Below are 14,427 nucleotides of genomic sequence, written 5' to 3' on the forward strand. Positions count from 1 at the left end.
AGCACATGATAAGAGCACTCCCATATTTGTTCTTTTAGCCTCTGTGTTGTTTGTTTTTTGCTCTGCTTTATATCTACTTGGTTTGTACATGTTTTTCCCTTGAGCCATGCTCAAGAAAAACATTAGTATTAGCATGATGAACAGTGAATTCCTCTATTTTCAGTATCAGTGCAAATGTTGAGAAAGGGACTGAAATTATATATTGTCTTAAAGTGTAAAATTTGAATATTTTGGAATAAAAAATTACACTATTTTAAAACATCACAATATTTTGAGGGGAAAAAATTCAAATTTTCTATTCTAACTGTAACACAGTGGCAGGTGAAGCAAAAATAACGTGCCAAATGTTATCGTCCTCACAAAAGGATTTTGCTGTCATAGTTTTTTTTCCTGTAATGGCAAACACACAAGCTCATATATAAACACAATGTTGTGTTTATATGTGTAAGGAAAACATGTCTTTTACCTTGGTTAGCAGAGCAGCTGGTCGCACACAGCAACACACAAAGCACAACAACGGACAGATCCATCCCTGAAAACAGTCACTCAATGAAAAAATTAACCATCAATGGACCTTCAGCTTAAACTGACTGCTGAGACACACACACACACAAACGCACTTAATTTTAATTGTAGTCAAAGTTCACAGCGAAGAACTTTGCTTTCACAGCAATAAAGGTGTCTATTAACAGTTATGTGCTTAACTCAGTTCCTGTTACTAAAGGCTGGATAAAGCTGAAAGACAGACAAACAGCGGATTGATTTATAAACAACAGCACAGTCATAAAAAAACTCATAAAAGAAAGATGATTAATTCAAGTAACCATGCACAGAAAATGTAATTTGTATGAAAGACTTAAAAAGTCAAGTGGTGCAAAAAAACAAAAAAACAAAAAAAACTTTTATAGCAGCCTTTTGCTTTTTTTCTATCAGTTGGTGGAAAATGCTAGTTGGTAAGTATTACAGGTACCAGTCCTCAAAATTAAATAAAAATGTAGGCCATTGTGAGGCATGTATCTGTATGTATATTATGTGTTAGAGGACACAGTGTCACCACAGATATTTACAGCGTTGTTTAACCACAAACCTGTTTCAGTGCTTTTATCTGGACACTTTAGATCATATTGGAATCTGAGACTGAGAGGTTATTGCCCATTTTGCCTACCTGGTAACTCAGCTTTAGATAAACTGTTAAATACATTCAGTATAAACATAAAATTGACACTTATCATGCTGGTTTCGATCCAATTGTTATATAAGGTGTATAAATATCTGAGGCTTTATGTGGATACTGATCTAAAACCAATGCCATCTCTGTATATCTCACTGCATGGAATTTAAAGAGATCATTTTTGTGGAAGGTTGAATGTTATTTTCTGTAATGCTGCTTATGAATTTGGGTTTGTATTTGTGTCTTATTGGACGATCAGTAAGCCTGCAGGTGTTTCAAATATGGTGAATTATTCTGTTGGTGTTGTTCTTTGTCTCAGTTATACCTGATAGACAAACACACTCACATATCCAAACCTTGGCCAAAGGCCAACATGCAGAAGAGTTTGATACTGAGTCACTGTATACGATTGATGCGAACAAAAACAATACAGTAGATCCTGTATATGCTTTTAAAAAATGTACAGGTAGGATCTGGCATAAGTATGAGTCACCATTCTTTCAACAGCATTTACGACCAAACGAATAAAGTTTGAGATGGATTATAATGGCAAATGCACTGATTGTTCTCGGACAAGTTTGAATGTTTTTTTGCTTCATTGCAGTTTTGTTTGGTAGTCTGAGCAAACACAAAATGCGCAGAAATTATGAGAGCATTGAGGCATTAAGTGTAGTTTTATTATCATTATTGTGGCTTTATTCTACAGGGAAGCTTGAAGAGTGACAGGAAATGGAGGAAAGAGAGTGGTGAATGTCACTGAGGTCCCAGTGTGACCTCTGATTATAAATGATGATTTCATATATATTAAAATATGACTTTAAGGTTGCAACTCATTTTGATGTGTTTTTAATGAGGCCAGGTGGCTTTTCTGTTTAAATTTGCAAAGTACTCAAACTTTGATGAAGTTGGAAGAAATAAAGAGGAACAGAGGATAGCGGACCGACACCGTATCATGCTTGTCCTCCTTTCTAAACGCACTGGTGGGCCGCTGGGATGTGGAGCCTCGAAACTTTCACAATAAAGCCACGCATTTCCACCGACAAGCGCTCTTATTTTGAAGGGTTCCGTACGGAAGCGTGACGTTCGCCGTCGGCGGCGGGAGGAGCGCGGACAGTTTGGGTGGAGACGTAAACACACTCCGTGTCACAGAAAATAGCGCCATTGAATGTAAACACAATGTCCCGTTTCAGAAAGGCCGGGAAGGTGGACTCTCTGGCGGGCTTTAGGACGGAGAAGACCGAGCCAGCCGTCCCTTCCGGTCTGCTGAGGGGGGCCAGGAAGAGCGGGCAGCTGAACCTGTCCGGCCGGGGGCTGGCTGAAGGTACCCGGCCGCTGAAGCTTACAGTCTGACTGTAAAATTTGCGTGAATATCGGTTTTGAATTAATGTCATATCTTTTCCTGGGCCCACTGTGACATGTGTGCATGTCAGTCCCTCAGAGTGTGTACCGTCTGAACGTGGACACCCCAGAGGAGGCCCAGCAGAATGTGTCCTTCGGAGCATCGGACCGCTGGTGGGAACAGACAGACCTGACCAAACTGCTGCTGTCATCCAACCTGCTCACACAGCTGTCTGAGGACATTAGACTGCTGCCTGCGCTGACTACACTGGACGTGAGAAATGTTCCCCATCATCTCACATTCTGAGATTTACTTTGAGTTATTCAAACTAAACTGTAAAATGTAGGTAGAAATTGATGCATTATATGCTGGATGCACTGGTGACCCTAACCCTAACTCCCCTGGGAGAGTACGTCCCATGAATGCTTCATTCAGGCTGGGGTCCTCTGCTGCATAACACCCCCGCTCCCTCTCCCTATCTTCCTGTCCCCATTTCACTTCATGTATTATGGAGGCCAAGAGCCTAAAAATGCTTAATGTTATCTTCAAATTCTTGAAGAAGTAAGCTGCATTTTGAATCTGTTAAAGGTGGTGTAATACGTGTGAAGTGAATGTCATAAATAGTCACAGATAAAGCTTATTCTGATTCGTGGATTCACAACATTAGTCTGAGGTCAACAAATTCTGAGGTTTTGTTTTTTTTTTTAATGGTCCCATTATAACATCAGTTAATCTTTTGAAAACTCTGATTAATTCCTGTTGATTCATTAATTCACGTAGGGAATAGATCGTCTCTTGATGCTGATTCTTATAAGTTGTTGATCTTGTAAGCTTTGCTATTCTATATGATCTCAAATGTTTATTTGCTCTGGCAGCTCCATGACAATCAGCTGAGCAGTCTTCCCAGCGCTGTGGGAGAACTACAGGAACTCCAGCAACTGCGACTCAGGTACTGACACCTGCACTGAAGTGAGTTGAATAATAGAGCATGAGGGTGTGGTAATATTTTTGTCACAGCATATACTTTAGATAAAATAAAAAGCTATATATGAGTGATAGCTTCATCTCCCAAACCTCTTACAAGAAATGCATAGAATAAGTTGGGACCACCTGGGAGAGATGGGTCACAGGGGCATTCATTGTCTTTTTTGCTGTTGTGAGTCATGATTTTCGTGCCAGTCCACATGTTCTCAGGGTCACTGGTAGAAAAATGGCACTAAGTTTTAAGAACATACTCAGCCTTTGCTCTTTTAATTCTGGCCTCCAGATTTCTCCTCACTGTCTTCAGTGCCAGTGTATCTCCAGAGATGAATGCTGCATTCTGGGTTTTATTATAAACTGAAATTTGTGATCTTTTGTAATATTGGGCAGCCATAACAAGCTGACAACACTGCCAGTAGAGGTGTGTACGCTGAAGAACCTCCGTAGCCTCACAATTCAACAGAACCTGCTGGAGAGCCTGCCAGATGAACTAGAGCAGCTACAGAACCTAACTGAGCTGGTAACTAACACAAGCTTTATGGAGTGTTATACTCCATCTAGGCTCGCTCTACTATGCTGTGTGATTCATTAACAGAGGTGTCCCTTTTTGTTGGGATTTATTAGGATGTGTCCAGCAACCATCTGAAAGGCCTGCCATCTGGCCTGGGAGGTCTCACCTGCCTGCAAAAATTGAACCTGTGTGACAACAAGCTCAGCTGTCTACCTGACTCTATGGCCCAGCTCAAGAGTAAGACCAGCTAGCTGTGTATATCTGCCTCTCTGCATCTCTACATAAGGAGAACATACAGAATGGCCCAAGGTTCAGGGTGTGAATCCAAAAACTTGCTGTGAGAGGACAGTGTTAGCAACTGCATATACTGTATTGCAAATATCACAAAGTGCCTAACCAAAAATGCGCCCTTGAATGTATTTACTTGGCCAGTCCAGAAGCTTGCTTGCTAAAGTTGTAAGAGTTTAGGCCCATTCAGCTTTTCAGAAGGGCCCTCATAGTTTTATTAGAGCCCTCTGCATCAAAGTAAATATCTTGTTTAATATGCCACCTGTTCAGGTTTTTGTGCCTGCACAGTTACACTTTATGCCAGTTTCTGCTGACTTGCTGTGTTTCCACACTATGTCACTTTGCCACACAAGACAGCACATGCCACTTATGCTGACTTGAATCAAACCCTGCTTTGAATATAAACAAAGCACTATCAAGAATTCAGTCTGATAAACACATTTGTAACACCGTGAATGAAAACAAAACTCTTTGAATGGAAAACATTGTTGATATCATTAAATTCTCCCCACCTTTAGCTATGAGTTTATAGAGATTCAACATAATACCTCCAGCTTCCTCTGTCTGCCTTAGTTTTCTCATCCCTGCTGCTAAATAACCAGTGGCTAAATGGCAGGCACCAGGAAGGAGGGATGACAAAACCTGCTGTCAGATTATCCTGAATGTACTTGACTGCCTTTCTGATCTCTCTTGAGTTGAATGTGTGTGTTTTGAATTCTGTGTCACTGACTGGGGTCCGACATCATTTGACAGATGTTAAGATGTTGGATTGCAGCCAAAATGAGTTGACTGACATCCCTGCCAGCCTCTCAGGGATGCTTGCTCTGGAACAGCTCTACCTCAGACACAACAAGCTCTGCCGTATCCCACCACTCCCTGCACCAGCACTCAAGGTAAATATAGCACGCAACCTTTGGGGTACTTCAAGGTCCAAACCCCTTTATGGTGGGATAATGTCAATGGCAGTATACTCATAACCAGATTTACTTCCTTTGAATTGCATTCTGCTCATAGAGTCATTTTTACTGACATATTTACTTAGCATCATCATGCAATTATCATGCAATCAGGCAGTTTTATGCAACATTACAAAGTATAAAATCCTGCAGATAATGGTAGAGTAGTTCTTGTAGCAAAAAGGGCTCCAATGCATCCGAAAACACTGGATTACTTAGTACTTGAATGCATTTTCTGATCTGATACCACAATATGTATTGACATCTCTGAAATAAGTAATGGTGTGAAGCCATAGGGAACTCTTCTTGTAAACTTGCAAAGATGCATTAAGACTGGATTCGGACCTAGATGCTGCTCTATCCAAATGTGGACCGGTAACCTATAAATTATTGTGAGTTCTTTTGTCTTTTATTATGAAACAAGCCAAAATCGGAAGGCTTAATCACCATAGCCAAATTATTAAAGAAGGGTTAGGTTGGGGGACAAAAGAATGGGAGAAAGGGAGAGAAAAAGGGGAAAAAAAATGGGAAGGGGGGGGGGGGGTAAGGGTTAGGATTGGGGGCTGGGGACAAGGTTAAGTTTAGGATAAAAAGGGAGGGGAAAAGGTTAAGGTTAGGATCTGGGAGGTAAAGGGTTAAGGTTAGGATCGGGTTAGGGTTAGGGTTGGGGGGGGGGTTTAAGTTTAGAATTGGGGTGGAGGAGACAATAAAAGAAAAAGGGGGAAGACAAGGGATGAGTAAAAAGGGCTAAAAATAAATAAATAAAAATAAAATTAAGAAAAAATTAAATAAATAAAAATAAATAAATAAAAAAAAGAGGTGTGTAAAGTGTGTGTTTGCATTTGTACAATAAAATAAAGATACCTTTATACTCATCCCTTTTTACTCATCCCTTGTCTTCCCCCTTTTTCTTTTATTGTAAGTATGTCAGGCAGTACCATATAGTTAAAATTCTGTTAGTGCTGTCCAAAAATAAACAGGAAGGAAAAAGAACATAAAATAAATAAATAAATAAAATGAATGCATAAATGGATAAAATAACATTAAGAATACATAATAAATATATACATACATATATACATAAAATCATCAATAAACTCAATAAGAAGGGTTATAAATAAATTACTTAAGTGCTTGTATAAAAAGGAAACAAGAATACATTCTATATTAGTTAAAATTTCAAATTTGAACACCAAGTTAGTTTTTCTTAAAAAATATAAATAAATAAATAGATGTTTAGAGATCAGCTGATAAAAGTTCAGGAATTGGAATTCATGTCATTGAAAAAAATGTGGGAACATCATTTTGTAAATACTCAAATCTTTGCTACAACATAATGGCTGACCTTGTTCTGTTCCCTTCCCATCCCCTAATAACTTCTTCCTGTGTGTATGTGTGTGTAGGAGCTATATGCTGGGAACAACCAGATTGAGCAGTTGGAATCAGAGCAGCTGACCTGTCTTGCAGCCATCTCTCTTCTTGAACTCCGAGACAACAAGATCAAAACCCTCCCTGAGCAGATCACCCTTTTGAACAAACTCACGCGCCTCGACCTTACCAACAATGACATTACCACGTAGGCCACTGTTATTAAAACACCATCACTACACATAGCAGCACCGTGCCCATGAGCCCATGTCCTGTGATTGAAGCATCCATGGAGTAACAGATGCACCTAGCAGCCTTTGTACTACTCTAGCTTTCACCAAGATGGGCTCTTGGGTTGTATTTGATATTTCATTACTTTATTATATTTTTATTTTTTTTTTTAGATATTCTACTTTAAGAGGTTAAAGGTCACATATTTAACAATTTTCTAGTGCAAATGGAGGTCTTTTGGAGGACAATGATGAGTTTGTTGTCATATCACAAAGTTGCAGAACACAAACAGAAGAGCTCTCGAAGACCACTGCAAAGAACTACTGTTGATATTTTTTAGGATAGGAACTCTTGTTTCTGAAGCAAACGTGATAGAAATCCATGCTAAAATTAGAATTTGGAAGGAGAAATTGTTAAATCATATCAGTGAAATAGAACATATAAATGTTTGGAGCTGAAGGTTTCGCACTGGTTAAACCAACACTAACACAGCCTTGTTGAGTCCTCCAGAACAAATATTAGCAGTCCATTTTCTCTCAGTCTTCCAGCATCTATAAGCCTGCTGCCCAATCTGAAGGTCTTGCTGTTGGAGGGAAATCCACTGCGAGGAATCAGGAGAGACCTACTTACTGTAAGTGACACATCAAAGACACCAACAGAGCATGCACAGAAAACAGTTTTTGATACAAGTGTGTAAATTGATTTATGGAACCCTCACTTGTAGACCATTTTCATTAACTGTAAGCCATTTTATTTACCATTTCTTTCTGGTCAGTGCTTAGATCCCACCGCAGGCCTGTCAGTGAGGCCTTACAAAACCGTGCTCACCAGATAATAAACGTGGAGCAGAATCATCCAGAATCCCTGAGTTACTTCAACTGATCAAACCTTAGTCACTAACTGCCAAAATACAGACAATATATTAACAGCTGACAGTGTCCTACTGTCACTGACAATTTGACATGGAAGATGCAGTCAACATGGGGCTGGATCACCTCCGCAGGGACTTATGCAAGGATCCTGAACATGGACTTCAGCTCAGTATTCAAGCTGGATCATCTCTGAATTCCTCCACTCCAAACTCACCCACTTCACTGTACCATACTCCACCTGTTGGTGATTGCAGCAAAGTGGTTAGGTGGGGTTCTGTGTTTATGAAATTTCAGTAACATGTTTCTTATACTTGTCTTCTGTTGTTTTTTCACAGAAAGGAACCAATGAGCTCCTGAAATATTTACGAGGAAGAATTATAGGTAAAATTCACTTTTTGTGCTGGTTTTATACAGTTCTAACCACTGAACCTAAAAGAGAACATCTGCATTTTCACGCTGATTTGCACCAGGTCTAAGATAGAGCCCTATAAGTCAGAATGAATCTGTATTAACACGCACCATTCAGCACCCTATAATCAACATTGTAGCAGGTATTCCCTAATGGTAGTGTCCTGTTTCAGCAGGATAATGTGCCCTGCCTGCCACTGACAGAATATTAGGCAGGTGGTCATAATGTTTTGGATGATCAATGTACATGCTTTGCATATGGAAGCCAAATTCCAACAGAAGGAAGTCATCTGCTTTCATAGAAATGTGATATCTTTTACAATGAAATGAACAGTGGAAACATTAGCTTTTGGTGAACACAAGACCAATAGAATCGACTGGGAAGAGGTGAATGGTCATTGTCCTACTGCGAAGTGGTTTGAATTTCTGAAAGGGCCGGTCAGTGTACATTTGAGTTCAGATTATATGCACACTATATGCCTAGTTTGACTGACTGTGTTGAACTTTAGTGTGTGTCTGTATTTATGTGTTTGCAGAGGAGCCTAAGATAGAAAATGAAGGAGACACAGCCATGACGTTACCCAGCCAGGCCAGCATCAGTGTACACAACATTAAAACTCTTAAGTCATTGGTGTACAGGTGAGTGAAAGACCTTTTGCGTCACATACACTTTGTTTCCCAAAAACAAATTCAAGAATAGAGATGTCACTTCTCTTTACCTTAGGTGCATGACATTCATTTGTCTATTGCAGTGCATTTCCTATTTATTTACCTGTACTTACCTTTCACTCTTTACCGATGCCACACCACAGGTGATCAAGAAACCATATCCCATCCAAAATATTAGTGATTGTCCCCAGATCTCAGTACTGAGTACAGTTTTATCATGACTCATTGAAATAAGAGTATAACACCAAAGTTACTGAACTTAATAACCATTTCCAATGTTTTACCTAAGGTTTTATTATCTCAGAACTTATCGCTGCACACCAGCATAACCCAGGATTTCTATTCAAAATAGTTGATTTGCCCTCTCCTGGTGTCCCTGCTGATTGTAATGGGGATCATGAAAAGTTTTTGTTGCACTTCCACGGTAAGTTGGACTATCAGACATAACCAGCTTCTCCCTGATCACTCTGCCCAATCTCAGACATTGTGGCTCATATGAAAGTATCCTCCAGTCCGATAAACCTAAGTCCTACTAATAATACACTGTGCTGGACCTCATTTGCTCTCTATTGTTAATAACTTATAACTACTGGCTGTGTCCCGGACGACTGTGTTTTCTGTGGGATCAAAAAAAATATAGCAGATTTCAGGTAAACAGAACTGATTTGAATGCTCGCTGCTAGTAGGCAGGGTAGATGGTGCTTTTGTGTGACATCAAGTACTAAGGGGTTGTTTCTGAATACACATTGAGACCTTCGAGTCTCCTACAGTATAAATATAGAAACTTGGCCTGATTCAGAATAAAAAAAAATAAAAAAACAAAAAAGAAGGACATCTCACTTTATAAAACATTGGGTCTTTAAACAACAGAGATGGATGTTAATTAATTTCAGCATAGAAGCAACTTTCAGATTCAAGACTTATTATTGTTGCGCTCCAGTAAAAGTGTGTGTGTGTGTGTGTTTGTGTGCGCATGTGCATGCATGTGTGTCTTCAGCGAGAAGCAGGCAGGTGCCATTCCAGACGAGCTGTTTGATGCTGCAGCAGATCAAAGCATTACCACAGTTAACTTCAGCAAAAATCTGCTGACCGCCATACCTCCCAGGTACACACACAAAACCACCACTCCGCGCAGAATCACACACACCTACACTCAAAATGGATGGTGCTGTCATCATCACTGTGTAACTATCTGGCTGAATGTCAAGTCATCTTCATACTACTACTGACATGATGATCAAAGGTTTAATATGCCCTATCATGAAGATGAATATTTACAGACTAAGTATGAGCTGATAAACTACAGATTTGTTAATCAGGATGTGAGTACTGGCTTAGTGCACAGACTATAGAGCTTTTTGTCACTGCCACCAGCTGCTGCTTCCACCTGCTCAAACCCTGTTTTGAGGCGTGATGTCTGTTCATCTTAACAAGCCTGTTATATTTCCACAAAAATCAGTGTGTGCAGTTAAGACTAACCAAATGTGTGTGCTATGTGCGCAGAATGGTGGAATTCCACTCCTCACTGGCAGACGTCAACCTGAGTTTCAACAAACTGACCTGCTGTTCTCCTGATATCTGCAAATTACCACAGCTAACACACATCGATCTCAGGTACACACACACACACACACACACACACACAGACTTACAGGGCATTAACAATGTAATGCACTTTTTGCTGATACTTAAGTACCTGTGTGAAAAACTGAGCCTCGTGGGGAACTGAGTGAAGAGACCCTACATTGTCTTCAGAAGAAAGGAGCATGTGGTCTCATCCACCTCTTCAGTGGGCCGTGGCCCAACGTGATGGAATTCCAGTGTAGAGCGGCTTCCCTCAGACTGGATCCTCCTGGAAAGTGTCAGTCCAATGAGTTTGGAGTAATACACTGTCTGGGAGGCTTGAACACAGTAGCAGATCTGTTGTCCAGGGGCACTCCTCTGTCTTTCTTGCAGGATCTGAGTGACTTTGACAGCATTTTCCCCAATTAAATCTGGAGAATTCACATATATGGGATTTAGAGACAAAATTACAAGCCTGCACCAACTGGTAGCAAACCACTTGTTCCCCTGTGGGATTTGGCTTTGGTCCTGGAGGGGATGGAGGATCCTCTGTTTGAATCACTGGATGCAGTGGACTTGAAACATTTGGCTTTTAAGGCAGCTTTGTCACAGCGTGGGCTTTGGATAAACCTCTTGAATTCTTTGTGACCCCTTTGTGTTCCCCATTTGCTCGATGAAATGTAAGGATGATACTGAAGCCCAAGGCAACCTTTGTGCCTAAGGTGGTTGGGCCGATAAACTCTGTGGCGTCTGCTGTCTCAGACAATCACGCATGTTGTGTCGGATTTGTGCTGTACACGTGCATGGATAGAATGAGGGATTTCAGACCGCGATCAGCTCTTTGTTTCCTGGGCTACTCCTCATAAAGTGAAGCCTGTCATAAAACAATGCCTTTCCCACTGGATAGGTATTTCTTAGCTCACAGAAGCTCTGCAATGACAGGCCACTTAGTTGTATCCTGGCTCCTATTTAAGTGAGTTTAGCTTGTCTTCCACCTGGGTGGAGCACTACTATCAGTGGTAGAGCTCATTCTTTGCATGCCCAGAGGCCCTGGGGTCAAACCCCAGCCACAACGCAAAGCAGTGGTAGGCTTGTGTTGGTCCCAAGCCTGCATAAATGGGGAGGGTTGCAACCTGAAGGGCATCCAGCATAAAAAATGTGACCAAATCAACAATACAAGTCACAGAGCCGACTTGCTGTGGTGACCTGAAATAGGGAAAAGCCAAAAGAGGGTGGTGGGGGGGGTAATCTTTCAATACAAGAGCGAATGCAATCATGTCAATATGGAGCAGGGTCTGATGGAATCTGTGTGAATGTATGTTTAACTGCCAGATGCTGGAAAAGATAAATGAATACAGATTCTATATGTGACCGGCCTTTCTTCATCTTTCTTTCAGGAATAACCAGCTTGCTGATTTACCATCTGAAATGAAGCACTTACTTAAACTACGCTCCATTATCCTCAGTTACAACAGGTAACTCGCCGTCTCAGAATCAGTTCAGGCTCACCTCTAAATTAAGCACTTAGTGTGCTACAGCTTTTGTGGAGCAGAGAGCATCAGTGGGCCAACTCTGGTTCCTCTTGTATAGTCATTTTTCTTTATTTACTGTTTTTTATTCCTCTGCAACAAAGATAACCACAGTTACACCTTTAGGGAACCTTTTTAAATTTGCCACAAACATTTATTTAGACATAAAGAGTAAACAAAGTGATTACACTTTGTGGTCAAAGGACATAGTCAGGATAATTTCTGAGAAAATATATCTCAGAAAGTCCTTGAAACAGCTTCAAATTTGACAGAAGTCCAGCATGAGCTGATTAGGTGTTGGCAGTCAAAGGTCAAGGTCAATGTGGCGTCACTCAGAAATTATGACAAAATTCAAACAAGTGATAAATATTTTACATGCATAAGTGAATAAAACTTCAACCACAACCTCAAAATGATGTTCTGTCAGACTTGTCAGAGAAAAAAATGTATATTATATTCATAAAATTGTACATGAAAAATAGAACAGTTTTATTTATTAACCTGCCATATTATTATTATATTGATTAGATATTACATATCTAATCAGGACACAAGTTATCAAATTAATGTTTTTTTTTTGTTTTTTTTTTACCTTGTATGTTTTTATGTTTTCTAAAGTTGGAATGTGTTGAGCTCTGAGCCACCATTGTACAGTATAGTATTAATATTAATATCAATGTAATGCAAGTGCTGCCATTATTTAACTATTCTATAATCAGCGTACAATCAGCTAAATGCTGACACATGTATTGAATAAGAGTATCACAATCTGAATCGGAAATCGGATATCAATCAAAATCGTGACATTGTGATTTCGACCTTTGAAATCAAAGGTGACATTGAGGAAATGCCCACACCCCAAATGTCAGGTCCAGCAGACATTTTGAAAATTACTTCCTCTAACATGAGGCGATAAAACAAGTTATATGTGCATTAATAATTATAATACGTTAATCAATTCTTGAAATTTGGCAATAAGGCTTTAGTATGGGAAGTTGCAAACCACTGATGGAGATTATATCATTCCTGACAACATGCAGGCCATCATATGTAATAAGAATAAAAAAATTAAATGAGTTATCATGGCACAAACCAATGACTTTACATTAGATGGCAGAGCTATCTGTGCTAAAAGGACCAAAAAAACATTGAAAATTTAATCCAATTGTGTCCTTAAAATCGAAAATGAAATCGAATTGAGGGTTTAGAGAATCATGACACCCCCAGTATTGAATTTGTGTGGTGGTGGCGGCAGATGTCTTAAAGATCGATGACCTCAGGCCAGAAGATGATGGGAATGATGATGATTGGAAGAACTGGCTGTATGCTGTAATTAGTCATACTGTTTGTGCTGATCACAGGTTCAAGTCCTTCCCTGAGGTTCTATATCAGATTTCATCCTTGGAGACGGTGCTGATTGCTAACAACCAGGTGGGCGGGGTGGACCCAAGTCGACTGAAGAATTTGGTGCATCTGTCCACCCTGGATCTGTCAAATAATGACCTGCTTAACATCCCCCCTGAACTGGGCCTGTGTTCAAGCCTCAGGTATGAAACACATCGTAGTGGCTCTTAATGTGTGTCTGAATCTGAGCTCATCCATTTTCTCATCCAGCTTCTGCCTCCAGTGTTGCTCAGTAATTTACCAGATGTGTTTTGGAGTGTTAATTGTCACCAGCTTCATAATGATGTTCCTGGATGAAATTATTTTTTTTTATTGGGGGGTGGGAGTTCTAAAATCCAGTCCTATTCCACCTTAAACTGCATTGAAGGTCTTCAGTGTTTACCTTTTGTTAATGCTATTAATTATGTGTTTTGTGTGTTTATTTTTATTACTGTAAAATCGGAATGTAAAAACACGATAAGTTGACACCTGTGCTATCCCTCAAGGTGTCTCAGTCTGGAGGGAAATCCATTCCGTACACCCAGAGCAGCCATCGTGGCCAAAGGAACAGATGCTGTTTTGGAGTATCTCCGTAGCCGCATACCTACATGACCTTAGCTGGGACAGAGTCATACACCTCACTTGTTAGGTGTTTGGAAGAAACAATCAAAAACAAAGGAAATTGGTCTAAATATTTTGCTAAGGTTTATATAGTTATGAGTCTTCTAATCTGAATCTTCAGCTATCAAATGTTTAAGTACGACACAAATGTTTTATTGATTCAGTCTGTGGTTGAGAATACATAAATAGCTATCTATTTTAATCTATTGATAAGGCAAAAACAATCAAGGGTCATGATGTGAACACAAAATGGAATTCCAGTTAAGGTGAAGAGATGTGTGTTTGAGAGGTCAGCTTGATTTAGTCTGGATCATCTGGCACGCCTTCACACACAGTGACTGTTTAGAACCAGCTTTATTGAAACTGTCAACCAGCACAGGTTCAACCTGACAAGCTGAATCATTTTCAAGATAAGTGTGAAGATATTTAATATGCCTGTTTGTTTGACAGCCCTCAACCACATGACATTTGAACCAAAAATCAATAAAAAACAAAACCAAAAAAAAAAAAAAAAAGTTGAATCCAACACTGCAACAT

At 39.9% G+C, this 14,427-nt stretch overlaps 1 protein-coding gene across 1 annotated transcript; it reads left to right on the forward strand.

Moving 5' to 3' along the window:
• Window positions 1–2,266: 2,266 nt before the first annotated feature.
• Window positions 2,267–14,424, forward strand: lrrc40 (leucine rich repeat containing 40). The gene is made up of 15 exons (XM_029499683.1): window positions 2,267–2,492; window positions 2,602–2,783; window positions 3,386–3,459; window positions 3,882–4,011; window positions 4,116–4,239; window positions 5,044–5,183; window positions 6,650–6,822; window positions 7,386–7,476; window positions 8,053–8,098; window positions 8,662–8,764; window positions 9,792–9,899; window positions 10,298–10,408; window positions 11,755–11,832; window positions 13,248–13,433; window positions 13,776–14,424. Exons 1-15 carry the CDS (start codon window positions 2,348–2,350, stop codon window positions 13,879–13,881), a joined length of 1,797 nt encoding a protein of 598 aa, XP_029355543.1. The 5' UTR covers window positions 2,267–2,347; the 3' UTR covers window positions 13,882–14,424.
• The last annotated feature ends 3 nt before the right edge of the window (window positions 14,425–14,427 follow it).

This window comes from Echeneis naucrates, chromosome 4, assembly GCF_900963305.1.
Source record: "Echeneis naucrates chromosome 4, fEcheNa1.1, whole genome shotgun sequence".
Taxonomy (NCBI): domain Eukaryota; kingdom Metazoa; phylum Chordata; class Actinopteri; order Carangiformes; family Echeneidae; genus Echeneis; species Echeneis naucrates.